The following is a 14,988-nucleotide window of genomic DNA, read 5'->3' as shown; positions in this document are numbered from 1 at the left end:
TAGCCCCACTGCGCTCTCGAGTACATGCACCCATGCAGCGAGGTATGGAGTCTCGCAGGAAACGTAATTTACGAAAACAAGTGTGGTCCACACGAGCTGACAGTGATCCTGTCACATTGCGTTACGATGCAGTGGTATTCCAATTAGTGATACTATATAGTTAGTACTGTTAGTGGGGTTCGTGATACAAAAGTGACGAATTCCACTATCAAGAGACCGTTATTTACTGTCGCACAAGTTCGATTCGTGCACCACGTCCAGCGACAACAGTATGGGTCGCTAGTGGCATCAATTTGATTACAAGAATGGTATAGCTCCAGATAGTGATTCCTCTCGATTGTGATAATATGAGGATATCACTACGAAGAGGATAGTCTGCACTGATCGAAGCTCGCAGGCTGATATCGCGTCTGGAGGGATCGCAGTTGACGGGGGACGGGTCGTCGAATCAGACCAGCAGAGCCGAGCCAATCGCAGTCAAGTTGTCAGCGCCTCTTCCCGACGAGAAAAGCGGCGGTAGAGACCACACACTAGAAGGCAGGACTAGGGCCGTGCTCAGCTCAGCGCTCGCCATAAGTCAGCAGCGACGTCCGCCGGCTCCAAGCATCACTTGCCATCACTCGCCGTCACCTGGCCGCCGCATTTCACACGGCCAGATGTGCCATCTCTCATGGACACAAAGGGACGTTCGCGGCGAGCGATGGGTGAGTCAGTGGCCTGATGGCTTCGATCGCACCTAGCCGGGGAGATGCGCCACACCATTACGTAAAGATAGCTTCTCTCGCACTTAGACGAAGGCGTGCGCCACACCCTATAATGTAGATCCTCAAGCTGATCCGCTTCCTGCGTGATGGACCAGGTGCCGGCGCCGACGCTGCCGGCTCGGCTGGCGCTACACCCGCGCCGCAAGCGCAAGTTCTTCGCTGACCTGGCCCAGCTGCTGGATGATGACCCGCCGGAAGTGCGCCCGCTGCGCGGTGCCTTCTTCGGCCCCGAGCTGCCCGAGGACGCGGCGCGGCTCGCGACCGTCCTGTGCCCGCTAGAAGCGAGCGAGGACACGCAGACGCAGACGCTGTTCGTGCCCTCCCACTCGCCGCTCACGGGCGACTCGTTCGAGTCGGTGGAGTTCGGCGCGCTGCGCACCCGGTCCAGCGGGGTCAGCAGCTTCGGAACGAGCCAGCAGAGCGAGTCCATGGCCGACAGCCTGCTCTTCCTGCCTAACGGCAGCCTCAACACCAGCAACTCGCAGAAGCGCAAGGACCAGCACGTGCGTTTCGAGTTCGATCTGGAGACAAGGCGCGATGGCATTGCTGCCAGGAGTGAGTCGTTGCCGGTGACGACACTGGTCAATACCGGGATGATTTCAGAGAAACCACCGGCTACTGCGCGACTGGAGCTCGCCGACTACTACGACGCCGACCGGATGTGCGAGCTGTCGCCGTGCTGGCTGCGAAGCGACAGAGCGTCGTGCGAGCTGCATCGAGGCCCTATCCGGCGGCCGATGCTGCTGTTCTGTCTCCAGGCGCTCGATGAGTTTATTGCGCGACACGAGTGGCAGGGTCAACAGCGCTGGCGCGTGCAAGCCTGCAAGGTCGCCCGCAGAGTGTTTTCGAGTATGTGGGAGGCAGATGTGCTTGGCGTCGTGTCGTTGGAGGGAGATGTAGTGGTGGCCGACTGCGTCTCGAAGAAGACGGCTGTCGTAGGGGTGGCGTTTGATGTCTGGCGCATAATTGCTCGGTACTGGGACAAATACAAGCAGAATTTCCTTCACCAAGAAGAGCTATACTTTACCGATGCGTCTGAAAGCGTCTCGATGCGATTGGCATCCAAGTGGGACCAAGTGCGGGGCCTGCTACACGTTTACGGGATGAAGCCAAGTCTAGCACTGCGACTAGTGGAACAGCTCGGCTGTGACTCGCTCAACGTGTGCAAGCTCACGGACAAACAGTTGCGTGCAGTTGCGCACGGTCTACCGAGTACTGAGCAACTTCGAGTTGGAATGGAATATCTAGGGTGCAAAGCTACTGCTGGGACGGACTTGGTTCCGACAGCTCGACGCCCCATGGTCAGCCAGCAAGATGGGAAAACTGCGTTCAACGCAATTCTCATACATCTCAAGAAGTGGAGTGAAGAAGTGCAGGTCTTTCCTTGTGGCTCGTTCTCACGTGGCGCCGCATTCATATCCGTACTCGACGTTCTGGTTGCGGTTCCGGCTTCTGGAAACGATATGCTGGTTGCATCGGACGAATCCAACAACGAAAGCTACCAAAACGTGGTTGCGGCTCTTGTAGCAGCTAAGGTGATCCAGCGGGGTGATATGCGGCAGCTATCGCGTAATCGTGGCGCCTGCATTATTCCGTTCAAGAACAGTTCGATCTTGCTGGACCTGAAGGTGTACTACCCGCCCAAAAGTTGGCCTGCACTGTTATACTTCACTGGTCCGGAGGATTTTGTGATATCATTCTTCACTGATCTCCTGAGGCGATCATTGCGAGAGATCTCCGATACATCCTTTGAGTGCATCTATGCCGGCGTAGTAGAAGCTCTCGGGCAAGATGCCATTCTTGCGATCGAGTCGGAGAAGGACCTGTTCGATCTCATCGACCGTGAGTACTTGCAACCCACCGACCGCGTGTAGCAAGAAAAGTGTTAAAATGCTGTGCAAGCGCTTGCATCAACTACCGTATTTATTTGATTGGTTTAACAAGAGATGTCGGATTCTCGTTGGAGTGGAGGTGCTGCTGAGTCATGGGCTGAGTTACTTGGGAGGCATACGGAGCGCACCATCGAGGCGAATAGTTTCGCCATTGAGCATCTTGTTGTCAATGATGGCGTGCACCAGCTGAGCGTACTCCTCGGGATTACCCAGGCGGCTTGGGAACGGAACACTCTCGCCCAGCTGCTGCTGCATCTTCTCCGGGAGTGCAGCCAAAAGTGGGGTCATGAACAAGCCTGCCAAGTGGATAATCGTCGAGAGGTTAGTCTTCATCGCTGACAAAAGCATGAACAGTTGACTAGCTGTCAATAGTACCTGGAGCAATGGTATTCACACGGATGCCGTACGACGAGAGATCTCTAGCGAGGGGGAGCGTCATCCCTACGATTGCACCCTTGCTAGCAGCGTACGCTGCCTGACCAATCTGTCCGTCGTACGCAGCAATGCTGGCCGTGTTGATGATGACACCGCGTTCGCCGCCAGGACCCGGCCTCGTTTTCGACATGCTACACGGTATAGGAACCCGATGAGCAACCTCTCACCAATAAGTTACGTAAACTGCAGTGCAGGCACCCACCGCTCGGCCGCGAGGCGCGCGACGTTGAAGGACCCGACCGTGTTGACGTTAATGGTCTGCTGGAACTGGAACAGCTGGTGAACCCCCTTCTTGCTAAGCGTTTTGATGGCCAGCGCAATGCCCGCACAGTTGACCACGGTGTTCACGGGTTCGCCGAACGAAGACTCGGCCAGGTCCAGCGCCGCCGTAACGTCGTCCTCGTTGGTCACCTACTCAATCGGACCACGTCCCCAATAAGGACCTCATCAATACACAAAACTTCATTCACTGACGTACGTCGGTGGGGCTGAAGTGGCACGAGACGCCGAGCTCCCTGGCGACGTTGACGCCGTCGCTGGTCGGGAGGTCGCACAGGATCACGCGCGCCCCGTTCTGCGCGAAGCGAGTGGCCGTCGCGCGCCCCAGGCCGGAGGCGGCGCCAGTGACGATAGCAACGCGGGAAGCGAGAGCCATTGGAGCCGTTCTTCTTGTCCACGCCGCGCGTTCGGGTATGAAGGCGTCACCGCCAGCGCTGCTGCTGCAGATCCGGAGCTGCCCACCGGTTGAAGTTGGCTAGTTCAACGTGGACCACACCCGCGATTGCCTGTTCGTCGTTTTAGTGACTAGCCACTGTAGCGAGGATTGCCGCGTCATCGCTTCAAAAAGGGAACGCGGCGTCATGACCGAGGCGTCGCTGCTGCAGCGCGGGCTGCAATTTCTGGAGGAGAATGACGAGAAGCGGGCGGGTGCGTGGCTCGTGTGGCTGCTGGTAGTGCTTGTGCGCTGGCTCGTGGGCCTACACTCGTACTCGGGCGAGCACACAGCGCCCATGTTCGGCGACTACGAGGCGCAACGCCACTGGATGGAGCTCACGATCAACCTGCCAGTCTCCGACTGGTACTTCAACACCACGTCCAACGACCTGCTCTACTGGGGTCTGGATTACCCGCCGCTGACAGCCTACGTGTCGTATCTGTTCGGCCGCGCGGCGGAAATCACGGAGCCTGCCATGGTGGAGCTCACGAGCTCAAGAGGATATGAGACGGCAACGAGCAAGGTGTTCATGCGCACGTCCGTGCTGCTCTGTGACGTCGCGCTGTTCATTCCAGCGATCTACTTCGTTGCAAGGGCTATCTATGGTGGAGAGCAGTGGACGCGGCGCATGGCATTTCTACTGCTGGTTTTGCTGCAGCCGGCAGTCTTGCTCATTGACCACGGCCACTTCCAGGTACAGTCAGCTCTCACGTTCTTCGCCGAGTCGCAATAAGATGGCTGACACCTTGTATGGGTTGCAATTTGTGAACAGTATAATAACGTGTGCCTAGGCTTTACGGCGCTGGGCGTGGCTCTTATTCTGCAAGGACATGAATTCCTTGGTAGTATTTCCTACTGCCTCGCCCTCAACTTCAAGCAAATGGCGCTTTACTATGCCCCTGCATTTGGAGTTTTCCTACTCGCACGTTGCATCTATCGGAAGATGTGCATTCTTCATCTTGTCAAGCTTGCGGTTGCGGTCATCGCCACATTCACAGTGATGTGGTTCCCATTTTGCATGTATACGTCAGCGGGAGAGACTTGCTTGTCAACGATGGCACAAGGTACGATCGCAGTTTGCTTGTCGTTGTATGTTTTAGTTCAAAGTTGCCCGACTAACGTACTGGAACGTTTCCAGTTGTACATCGCATCTTCCCATTTGGTCGGGGTCTCTTTGAGGACAAGGTTGCCAACTTTTGGTGCATCGCGGACTTCGTGCTGAAGATTCGTCGTCACGTGACCCCCACGCTGCAGATGCGGCTATGGTACGCTGCAGGATGGCATTACTCTGCATGACAAATTGCTGACGGAGGTGTGCCTCTATGATGTATAGCACTATGATGACCTTCGTCGGATTTTCTCCTTCAGTCTTTGACTTGCTACGGCGAAAACCTACGAATCTGCGGTTTGTGCTGTCTTTGGCGATTTGCTCGCTGTCTTTCTTTTTGTTTTCTTTTCAAGGTGCGCAGTTTCAATAATGCTTGAAATACCGTTTTATCTTCGTGCTAACATTGTGTACTGCACGGGCAGTGCACGAGAAAACGATCCTGTTGCCGCTGCTTCCGATATCGTTTTTGTTTGCGCACAACGCACTTCTGTCGGGATGGTTCAGCGTGCTGTCCACGTTCAGGTATGTTCAGTGGTAAGAATGCTCGGTGGTGACTATGATTTATCCTAACTTTTTGGTTCTCTTTATGTATTGGATCTTGTACAGCATGTACTTCCTTCTTAAAAAGGATGGACTGGTCCTTCCGTACATTGTACTCCAGCTCGCCTACGTCAGCGTGGGGGTGGCTCCGTTCCTGACCTCAAGAACCGCAATGCAATTGCACGTGCAACAAACTAAAACCGCCCCAGGTTATCAGCGCGACGGTAGCGCGCATCCACTGTTCCGGGCTTACGTTATGGTACCATACTGCTTTACTGTTTGACGTAACCCTGTCAAGTATCTGATCAGTTGTGTTCTTCCATGTGATAACAGCTTTCGCTTGTTGGGATTTTAGCCATCCACGCGGCCCAAGTATGGATCACCCCTCCAGCGCAATACCCGCACATTCACGACTACGTCTTTGCTGCGTATTCGTGTGGCCATTTCTTGTTGGCCCTTGTGTATTTAACGTACTGGCAATGGACTGCGGAGACTGGGGACAACAAAACCAAGACGGAGTGACCGTAGGGCAGCTTTGCATAGATGTGTATGGAAGGATAGATGTCATCAGAAATTCATGCTCATTTGTTGATGTTTGTTACCGCGGCTTGTTTAAGCTTGAAGTCGGCTCAGAGCTACTATGCTAACAAAGTGCACGGCTAGTCTTACTTGCTGGACTTCAGGAACTTGAGCTGTTTCTTTAATCGCGCCTTCTCGTCCTTAAACGCTTGCAGCTGCATCCAAGAAGTATTAAGTTAGAGAACCGCCTAGAAACCACAGGACATTATCAACTTACCATCTGGCGATCTTCGTCGGACACAGGGACTCGGTTCGACTTGATGTCAGCAATGAAAGCGGCCTCGTTCTCGCGCGCCTCGGCAAGGAGTTTCTCCAGCGAAGCCTTCATCTCCGTCGGAGACACGTCTCCATGAGGAATAGGGATGTCGTCTGACATGACACAACACCGCACAAAGTTAATCTCAACGATAGACATCCTAACCTTCATGAATAGCAGCTACGAACCTTCCATGCTGGGCGGCTCGACGTCCTCCTCCTCCTTCGAGTGTGCTGGCTTGACCTCTTCCTCCTCCTTCTTCTGCGTGACGACGGTCGGGTATCCAGCCTGTTTGGCGCGCCACTGCTCGTACTCCTCCAGACTCATGCCGCGGCCTTCCGGCTCCTGGATCGGCAGCCACTTCTTCACACTCTCGGGCAGCACATCCGGGTCGTAGTACACGTACGCCACGCCACTACCAGCAGCAGAACAATTAGTGAAGGAATTAAAAGAATAATCTCACTACTGTATGGGTCTCGTACCCGACGACTCCCGCCAGCGACAGCAGCGTGAAGAAGCTCGAGTTGTCCTGGCTGCCAGAGTGCGGGGCCGCTCCGTAGCTGAGCCGACGCAGCGGCGAGTGGCTGAAGCCAACACGACGGATCTGGCGAGCGAACTACAGCAGCACGTCCATCGGTCAATACAGCTCCTCCACCTCCAGTCGCGCGGCCCACCTTACCCGCAGAGGCAGCATATCGATGGTCCGGTTCTTGGGCGAAGATGCCAGCGTGAGGTGATGGTGACACGCGATTCAAGTTGGCTGTGGGCCACACTATCCTAGCCTCCAGATTCTCTATCCTAGGCGCGTTAAACGCCTAGACTAGGCCAACCACTGACAACCATTTCTGGGGATCGGGGAAAGCCCAGGATGCTTGGCCGCACCGTCAGATCCCAAGCCCGCCGCCTCCGCTCGCCTCTCGTGCCTGCCCCGCGCCTCTCAAGCCCCATGAGCACCGCCGCCCCCAAGTTCAAGCTGGCGCTGTGCCAGATCGCCGTGGGCGACGACAAGCAGAAGAACATCGCCACGGCCACGGCCGCCGTGACGGAGGCCGCCAAGAACGCGGCGCAGGTCGTGTCGCTGCCCGAGTGCTGGAACTCGCCGTACGCCACCACGTCCTTCCCGCAGTACGCGGAGGAGATCCCGGAGAAGAAGGAGCTGCTGAACGAGAAGGACCACCCGTCCACCTTCGCGCTGTCGCAGCTGGCTGCCAAGCTCCAGATCTACCTGGTGGGCGGCTCCATCCCCGAGAAGGACGCGGCCGGCAAGGTGTACAACACGAGCGTCATCTACTCGCCCGAGGGCGAGATCCTCGGCAAGCACCGCAAGGTGCACCTGTTCGACATCGACGTGCCTGGCAAGATCACCTTCAAGGAGTCGGACACGCTGTCCCCGGGCAACAGCCTGACGATCTTCGACACGCCCTACGGCAAGATGGGTGTCGGCATCTGCTACGACATCCGCTTCCCGGAGCTGTCCATGCTCATGAAGAAGCAGGGCGCCAAGGTGCTGCTCTTCCCGGGCGCCTTCAACCTCACCACCGGCCCGGCGCACTGGGAGCTCCTGCAGCGTGCTCGCGCGGTGGACAACCAGCTGTACGTGGCGGCGACCTCGCCTGCGCGTGGCCCGGAGGGCGGCTACCAGGCCTGGGGCCACTCCACTGTCATCTCTCCCTGGGGCGAGGTTGTGGCCACGTGCGACCACGGCGAGGCCATTGTGTACGCTGATGTGGAGATCGAGAAGGTCGAGGAAATGCGCCGCAACATCCCCACCACGAACCAGACGCGCTCGGACATCTACGAGCTTGTGCAGAAGTAAGAATGCGGCCAAGGAAATGGCTTCGTCGCAAAGATTCCCCTTAGCTTAGATTCGTGCATTCTCTACGCGAGGCGGATCGTGTGATAAGTAGCCTCCGAATTCAGCTTTGTGAGCGGGTAATACAATCCCAGCAAACGTGAAGTGTCCTCCTACTGAAGAGCGAAAACAGGTTACACTCTGTCCAACCACTTCATCTCTTCCTCAAACAGCGACCGTGCCTCTTCGGCCTTGGCTTCCTCCTGCTGCTTGAACTGGACGACGGGGGAGTACTTTACCACCAAAACAAACCGCGAAATAATGAGTCAGTCCAATGGTGAGCTTCTGCCATCTACAGCAAAGAACACACCTTCAGGTTCAGGTGCTGAGTGACGCTGCGGCGGATCCAACGTTCCTGGCGCTGAAGTCGGTTCTTCACAGCCTCGATTTTCTTCTTCCCGATCTTCTGGTTCTCCGAGTTCAAGCGCACTGGTTCCCAGAACAGCACGACCCGGCGCAGATCGGGCGACACGTTTGCCTGATCACAGGAGAAGCGAAATATAACCGTAAGAAAGTGACCAAACAGTATGTGCACAAGTTGCTAGGTTACCTCAACAATCGTGGGGATAATGTCCGCCCCCGACACGTCCGCATCCTCCACCAACAGATTCTGCACAAATTCCAGCACGGCAATTCCCACGCTTTCCTGGCGATACGTCACGCGCTCAGCCTTGGGCTGCTTAGGCTTCTTCTCCAGCGGGGCCGAGTTCTTGGTTTCTACAGCAGCAGTCGAAGAGAGATACAGCAGTGATGAGAACACGTGCACTACCATCAGAACGACAGTTTGTCGTCATTCCAAAACTGAGTTCACGTACTCAGGCCCGGGTTCGGCATGCGCTCGGCGTTCTTGCCCGTCGGCACATTGTTCGGGTTCAGCTCTCCCAGCACCTTCAGCAGCTTCGTCTTCGGGATGCGTTCCGTAGCGCGGTCAATATCGTCGGCCTCCTCGTCGTCCTCGTCGATCTCGTGAGCGTGGCGCTGGTCGAACGTGTCCATCCGCTTCTGGAACTCGGACGGACTGAGGCGGAAAAGCTCTTCCGCCTCGTCGAGAAACTTTTCGGTCTCCTCGTCGGGGTCCTCACCGTCATCGTGCTCGTCTTCTCCATCGTCGACGAGCTCCATCGTCTCCGGCAGCTCCTCCTCCTGCTGGGGCTGCGCGTTGCTCGGGTACTGCTTCTGCATCTCCTCGAACCACTTGGTGAACTCTTCATCGTCATCCTGTTGGCATTAACCACAGCATTAACCCCACCATTAGCACTGTTAGCGGTGGTGTGTCCCGATGCGGCACCGTCGGCCTAATGACCATTGATTGACACGCAGTAGCAATACCTCGTCGCCTTGGAAAGTTGCTGCTCGCTTGGAAGACGAGCTGCTGGGCGAACTCCTGCGGTTGCGGCGCGCCGGAGCTGCAGTAGACGCGTGGAGTCCCCGCAGCTGCAGCGTCGCGCTCGCGGGGGCCGCTTGCCTCAGCGCGAGCCGTAGCAGCCGCGCCGTCGACAGCATGACGGTGAAATAGGAGAGAGTGGTCAAACGTGTGGTGGTGCAGCTGGGTTTTTGGGTGATTCGATTGGGTCTTAAAAAAAACTGCGACGTGTGACGAGATTGGTTGCACTGTGGACTAAAGTTTGCCGCCGTGGTCATGCCATGACCACCGACGACCGCTGTGGACCGCGCAACACAACCCACTCGTGCGTGATACATACGTGCTTGTGATTCTTTGATAAAGTACCCCGACGGGGACCCCGTTGGCACGAGCATTTGCCATGCACTGTAGTCTCAGTTGCTCGCAGGAAGCAAATCACGCAAGTCCAATAATTGTGCAGCTGGAGGAAGTTGGGTAGCAACTCGAGCAATCGTGTTTTGAGCAGCAGGCTGGGCTCCAAATTGGCCAGAGTGCAGAGTACTGACAGGCAACCAGCTCATTCATTCATCGATAACTCCTGTGTATCATTGCACGCGCGTGTGGCGGAGTGTAGATTGTTGCATATACTGGCTGTAGATCCAGTCTATTTCATTTTGACTTACGCCTGTAGAGTGAGATATCTCGCTCGTTGGTGGAAACTTTCCGCTGGAAAGCACCACTAGCAGCCCACCACGTTGGTGACACCAACACAACGCCGGAGCGCGATCCAAACAAGACCCCGTCTGGCCAAGACCTCGTGAGTCGCGATACGACCTCCTAAACGGCGGAACCGCATATGGGGGTGAACGCGGAACGTTCTTCAGAAGGAAGTAGTACTACTACTAGTAGACGGAAAGGAATCTAGAACTCTAGAAATCTGGTCGAGTCAGAATCTTAGCGGTGAATGCATGACACGTCAATGTGGGCCTCGATGTCCATAAAGGCTGGTTGTGCTCTTAACGACTGCAGTTCCCTATTGAGGCAGTGCGTGTAGCTTGTCGCTGGAGATCTGGGCACAGGCCGGGCTTTCCGAGTCCAGTTTTCCGTTACAGTTCGAGGAGATGGGCTTCGTAATCGATTATGAATCGCGACGCGACTCCGGATTGGCTGAAAACCAGGTGCCAATTTTCTGATTGGCTCTCGTTAAAACACCCAAACGCCCCGCTTCAACTGGTTCAGGTTGGGTGGCTGGGTGGTTGCCGCGCCAATCTTCCGACTCGGCTCATTTCTCATTTCTCACTCACTGCGGACGGCGACAGCGATGGTGGTGACGGACCAGGAGCTGCTGCCGCTGGTGCGCGGCGTGCAGGACGGCGCGTGCGTGCCCGCGGCGCAGGACGTGCCCAGCGTGACGTCGTCGCAGCGCCGCGACGAGGAGGAGCGCGTCGTGTTCCTCGTGGTGCCAGGCCTCACCGACGGCGACCAGGCGGCCGCGGCCACGATCGAGTCGGCGCTCACGGCCAGCGCCCTGGGCGTGCGCAGCGTACAGCTGGACCTGCTGGAGAAGCTGGCGAGGATCGAGCTGCGCCGCCGTGCGGACGAGGCGACGGAGGCGGCGCTGGCCGACGAGGTGCGGCGCGCCACGCCCGACCGCCTCGTGGCTTACCCCGTGTGGCAGCACCGCGAGCGCATCGTGCGGCTGCACGTCGAGGGCATGCGCTGCATGACCAACTGCGGGCGCCAGGTGATCCGCGCGCTGGAGCAGATCCCGGGCGTGCTGCACATCCACGTGGACTCCAAGTCCAAGACGGCGGAGGTGGCTCTGGCCAAGGGCTGCACGGCCACAGAGGTGGATCTCATCAAGTACATCCGCGCGGCCAACCCGAGGTTCAACGCGTCCATCGCCAAGGAGAAGAAGGAGCGCTCGAGCTCCATCCCTGGCGCCATCTTGCTGAACATCACAGGCATGAGCTGCGCCAAGAACTGCGCCGCCAAGATCCAGGCGGCGCTGCAGAGTGCCGAGGGCGTCATCGACGCCACTGTCGACTTCGGCAACAAGCGCGCGACGGTCATCCTGGAGCCCGAGAGCAAGGTGACCGAGGAGGACTTGGTCCAGGTGGTTCGAGGCGTTGGCAAGAAGTTCGACGCGTCGCGCTACGAACTCTTCAGCAATGACGGCGACTCGCGCGTGGTGTATCTCAAGATCGACGGCATGAGCTGCGCTAAGAACTGCGCGAGAAAGGTCCAGGACGCGCTGAATGGCGCAAACGGGGTTATCAGTGCCAAGGTGGACTTCGACACGAAGCGGGCTACGATTTTCTTGGAGACTGGCAGCCACTTGACGGAGAGCGACCTGATTGACGTGGTGCATTCCGCCGGCCAAAAGTTCACGGCGTCAGTGGCGACGCCTACCAGCGGACCACGCACAATTCTTCTTGCGGTTGAAGGCATGAGCTGTGCGAAAAACTGCGCGAGCAAAATTGAAAGAGCCTTGAATGCGGTACCGACTGTGGAGAGCGCAACGGTGGATTTTCCGTTGAAGCGTGCTACCGTGCACCTTGAAGCTGGAAGCTCGCTCACGGAGAATGATCTGGTCGAAGTCGTCCGTGGTGCTGGTGCCAAGTTTGATGCAGCGGTGTACGTTCCGTCATTGACACCACGCACTGTATTGCTTGAAATTGAGGGCATGACCTGCGCTAAGAATTGCGCACGTAAGATCCAGCAAGCGCTCAGTGAGACAGAGGGCGTTGTTTCGGCGTCGGTAGACTTCGCATCAAAAGAAGCAACCGTTGAAGTAGACCCTGACGGGGAATTCAACGACGAGAAGCTGCTGCAAGTCGTTAGAAGCGCTGGCTCGAAGTTCCGTGCTCGTCTGGTCAAACCGGCAATGCTGGTACCACAAATTGTCGAGGAGAAAAATGTGGAGAAGAACGAAAGTGAGCTATCCAAGGCTGAAGTAGCTTCATCGACAACGTCCGACGATGTTGCAATCTCTGTTGAGTCCGACAAGGCTGATATCGGAGAGGCGACGCTTTTAGTTGGCGGAATGACCTGCAATTCCTGCTCCAACTCTGTGGAAAACGCATTAAAGCAAACGGAAGGCGTCGTATCTGCTGTTGTTAGCTTTGCGACGGAAAAGGCAATAGTTCGCTTTGATAAGGACGTGGTTGGTATCCGAACGCTTGTTGAGACGGTTGAAGACATTGGATACGATGCGTCATACGTGTCTGGGTCTGAGGCTCAGAAGGCTCTTGGAGACCAGCGCGCAAAGGAAATCACGCGGTATCGCATTGACTTTTTCGTCTCGGTGCTTTTCACATTCCCAATTCTTCTCATCATGATGGTGCTCGACAACATCGAAGCTGTTGAGCATGGTTTGGCTTCAGGGATTCTGCCAGGAATCTCGTGGCAGACATTGATCGTAGCAACACTTGCCACCCCAGTGCAGTTTTATCCTGCCCGTCGATTTCACGTGGATGCTTGGAAGGGGATGAAGAACAACGCACTGGGCATGTCCTTCTTGGTGTCAATGGGATCTAACGCTTCATACTTTTACGGTATGTTTAGCATCGTTCGTGCTTTTTTGCTAAACGATTTAAGTGTCGCCAACCCAGACATGTTTATGACGTCCTCAATGCTGATTTCATTTGTGATTCTCGGTAAGTTCTTGGAATCCATTGCGAAGGGGAAAACGTCGGCAGCGTTGAGCAAGCTGATGGAGCTACAGGTCAAATCGGCAACACTGTTAGTTTTCAGCGCAGATGGAACTAGAGTCCGTGAAGAACGAGTCGTGCCAATTGAATTGGTCCAGCGCGGAGACATTTTAAAGGTCGTTCGCGGTTCGTCGATCCCAGCTGATGGTGTCATCGTGTACGGCGAAGGTCGGATTGATGAGTCGATGCTGACTGGTGAATCCAAGACGATTAAGAAAGTCTCTGATGACCACGTTTTGGGGGCAACAGTTAATGTGGACGGTTTGTTCCATATGAAAGTTACGGGTGTGGATAATGATACTGCGCTGAGTCAGATCATTCGCCTCGTGGAGGCCGCGCAGACCTCAAAAGCACCGATCCAGGCCTATGCAGACTATGTCGCTTCCATCTTTGTCCCAACTGTACTGGGACTGTCGCTCCTGACATTTTCGGTGTGGTATATGTTGTGCGCTTTCGAGTTCGTCCCACAAAGCTGGATTCCGCACACAGATAGCAAATTTGTATTTGCTTTCAACTTCGGTATTGCTACGCTTGTAGTGGCTTGCCCGTGTGCCTTGGGCTTGGCAACGCCTACGGCGGTCATGGTCGGAACGGGTGTCGGCGCCGAACATGGCGTCTTGATCAAGGGCGGCGAACCTCTGCAGGCAGCGCACAGTGTTAACACGATTCTGTTCGACAAGACCGGAACTCTGACTGTGGGAAAGCCTGTGGTGACAGATGTGGTGGTGCTAAGCAAGAAGCTAAGTACCGAGGATCTGATCATTCTTGCTGGGTCGGCTGAACTTGGCAGCGAGCACCCGCTAAGCAAGGCAATCATCGAGTACGCGAAGTTTATCTCGTCCTCCCTAGATCAGCCATCGGGCTTCCGCGGGGTTTCAGGAAGAGGTATTGCGTGTATGGTGGGTGAGCACAAGGTCGTTATCGGTAACAGAGAGTGGATGGCGGATAATGGTCTCAAGCGCTTGACCAGCATTGTACTGCAGCAAGCGACGCTGACTTTCCAAAATGCCGGCAAGACGACTATCTACATGGGCGTCGATGATGAGCTTAGCGCTGTTTTCGGTGTTGCGGATGCTCCACGTAAGGAGTCGATCCGTACGCTGAAGAAGCTGAAGCAAATGGGGTTGGAGGTCTGGATGGTTACGGGTGATAACGCACGAACGGCGTTCACCATTGCCGACCAGCTCGGAATCAGTCGTCGCAATGTTATGGCCGAGGTGGTTCCGTCCCAGAAGGCTTCAAAGGTCAAGCAGCTACAGAGCACCGGTCGCATTGTGGCTATGGTAGGCGACGGCATCAACGACTCGCCTGCTCTCGCACAAGCAGACCTGGGTATCGCCATTGGTGGAGGCACTGAAATCGCCGTGGAGACTGCCGGCATGGTTCTCATGAAGGCGAACCTGTTTGACGTCATCACAGCGCTGGACTTGTCCCGGACAATCTTCAACCGCATCCGGCTGAACTACGTGTGGGCTCTCGGCTACAACTGCCTGTTGATCCCACTGGCTGCCGGTGTGCTATACCCGTTCGGTTTCAGCATTCCGCCCATGTTTGCCGGTGGTGCCATGGCCATTTCTTCTGTGTCGGTGGTCACGTCGTCGCTCTTGCTCCGGTATTACACTCCTCCAGCTCTGCCCGAGGACTTCAGCGTGGACGACACCAAGTCGCTGCTCTTCAAGAAACCGACGGTCACGACGCCGCTGCTCGCCTCCAGCACGCTGGAATAGAAGAAGAAGAGCAAGGTTCATGTTGCAGTGCACTTCAACTCAAAATACATTTTAGCAATACACCA

The 14,988-nt window shown here is 56.0% G+C and overlaps 7 protein-coding genes across 7 annotated transcripts; 4 read left to right on the top strand and 3 right to left on the bottom strand.

Annotated features, from left to right (window-relative positions):
• Nucleotides 1–720: 720 nt before the first annotated feature.
• Nucleotides 721–2,638, top strand: IUM83_04451 (DNA polymerase, family X, beta-like; the record flags this gene model as incomplete). The annotated part of the gene is made up of 2 exons (XM_067928530.1): nucleotides 721–765; nucleotides 860–2,638. The coding sequence occupies 2 exons, from the start codon at nucleotides 721–723 to the stop codon at nucleotides 2,636–2,638; spliced, it is 1,824 nt and encodes a 607-aa protein (XP_067792615.1).
• Nucleotides 2,639–2,758: 120 nt separating this feature from the next.
• On the bottom strand, nucleotides 2,759–3,746 carry IUM83_04450 (3-hydroxyacyl-CoA dehydrogenase type-2; the record flags this gene model as incomplete). The annotated part of the gene is made up of 4 exons (XM_067928529.1): nucleotides 2,759–2,952; nucleotides 3,110–3,162; nucleotides 3,294–3,502; nucleotides 3,570–3,746. 4 exons carry the CDS (start codon nucleotides 3,744–3,746, stop codon nucleotides 2,759–2,761), a joined length of 633 nt encoding a protein of 210 aa, XP_067792828.1.
• A 205-nt stretch (nucleotides 3,747–3,951) lies between these two features.
• IUM83_04449 (putative dolichyl pyrophosphate Man9GlcNAc2 alpha-1,3-glucosyltransferase) lies at nucleotides 3,952–5,976 on the top strand (the record flags this gene model as incomplete). The annotated part of the gene is made up of 7 exons (XM_067928528.1): nucleotides 3,952–4,500; nucleotides 4,579–4,870; nucleotides 4,945–5,071; nucleotides 5,140–5,267; nucleotides 5,337–5,436; nucleotides 5,521–5,713; nucleotides 5,788–5,976. 7 exons carry the CDS (start codon nucleotides 3,952–3,954, stop codon nucleotides 5,974–5,976), a joined length of 1,578 nt encoding a protein of 525 aa, XP_067792827.1.
• Nucleotides 5,977–6,119: 143 nt separating this feature from the next.
• Nucleotides 6,120–6,983, bottom strand: IUM83_04448 (uncharacterized protein; the record flags this gene model as incomplete). Its single annotated transcript, XM_067928527.1, has 5 exons — nucleotides 6,120–6,188; nucleotides 6,251–6,402; nucleotides 6,478–6,704; nucleotides 6,772–6,905; nucleotides 6,969–6,983. 5 exons carry the CDS (start codon nucleotides 6,981–6,983, stop codon nucleotides 6,120–6,122), a joined length of 597 nt encoding a protein of 198 aa, XP_067792671.1.
• Nucleotides 6,984–7,235: 252 nt separating this feature from the next.
• Nucleotides 7,236–8,105, top strand: IUM83_04447 (nitrilase/cyanide hydratase and apolipo protein N-acyltransferase-like protein; the record flags this gene model as incomplete). The annotated part of the gene is made up of 1 exon (XM_067928526.1): nucleotides 7,236–8,105. One exon carries the CDS (start codon nucleotides 7,236–7,238, stop codon nucleotides 8,103–8,105), a length of 870 nt encoding a protein of 289 aa, XP_067792644.1.
• A 170-nt stretch (nucleotides 8,106–8,275) lies between these two features.
• IUM83_04446 (Ribosome-binding factor A) lies at nucleotides 8,276–9,644 on the bottom strand (the record flags this gene model as incomplete). Its single annotated transcript, XM_067928525.1, has 5 exons — nucleotides 8,276–8,374; nucleotides 8,452–8,619; nucleotides 8,692–8,858; nucleotides 8,957–9,359; nucleotides 9,471–9,644. The coding sequence occupies 5 exons, from the start codon at nucleotides 9,642–9,644 to the stop codon at nucleotides 8,276–8,278; spliced, it is 1,011 nt and encodes a 336-aa protein (XP_067792698.1).
• Nucleotides 9,645–10,804: 1,160 nt separating this feature from the next.
• Nucleotides 10,805–14,923, top strand: IUM83_04445 (putative copper-transporting ATPase; the record flags this gene model as incomplete). The annotated part of the gene is made up of 4 exons (XM_067928524.1): nucleotides 10,805–11,939; nucleotides 12,048–13,040; nucleotides 13,148–13,227; nucleotides 13,295–14,923. The coding sequence occupies 4 exons, from the start codon at nucleotides 10,805–10,807 to the stop codon at nucleotides 14,921–14,923; spliced, it is 3,837 nt and encodes a 1,278-aa protein (XP_067792646.1).
• Between the last annotated feature and the right edge of the window lie 65 nt (nucleotides 14,924–14,988).

The sequence above is a fragment of the Phytophthora cinnamomi genome, assembly GCF_018691715.1.
Source record: "Phytophthora cinnamomi strain GKB4 chromosome Unknown Contig33, whole genome shotgun sequence".
Taxonomy (NCBI): Eukaryota; Oomycota; class Peronosporomycetes; order Peronosporales; family Peronosporaceae; genus Phytophthora; species Phytophthora cinnamomi.
Note: the sequence above shows the minus strand (reverse complement) of the source record. Positions and strands in the feature narration are given on the sequence as shown.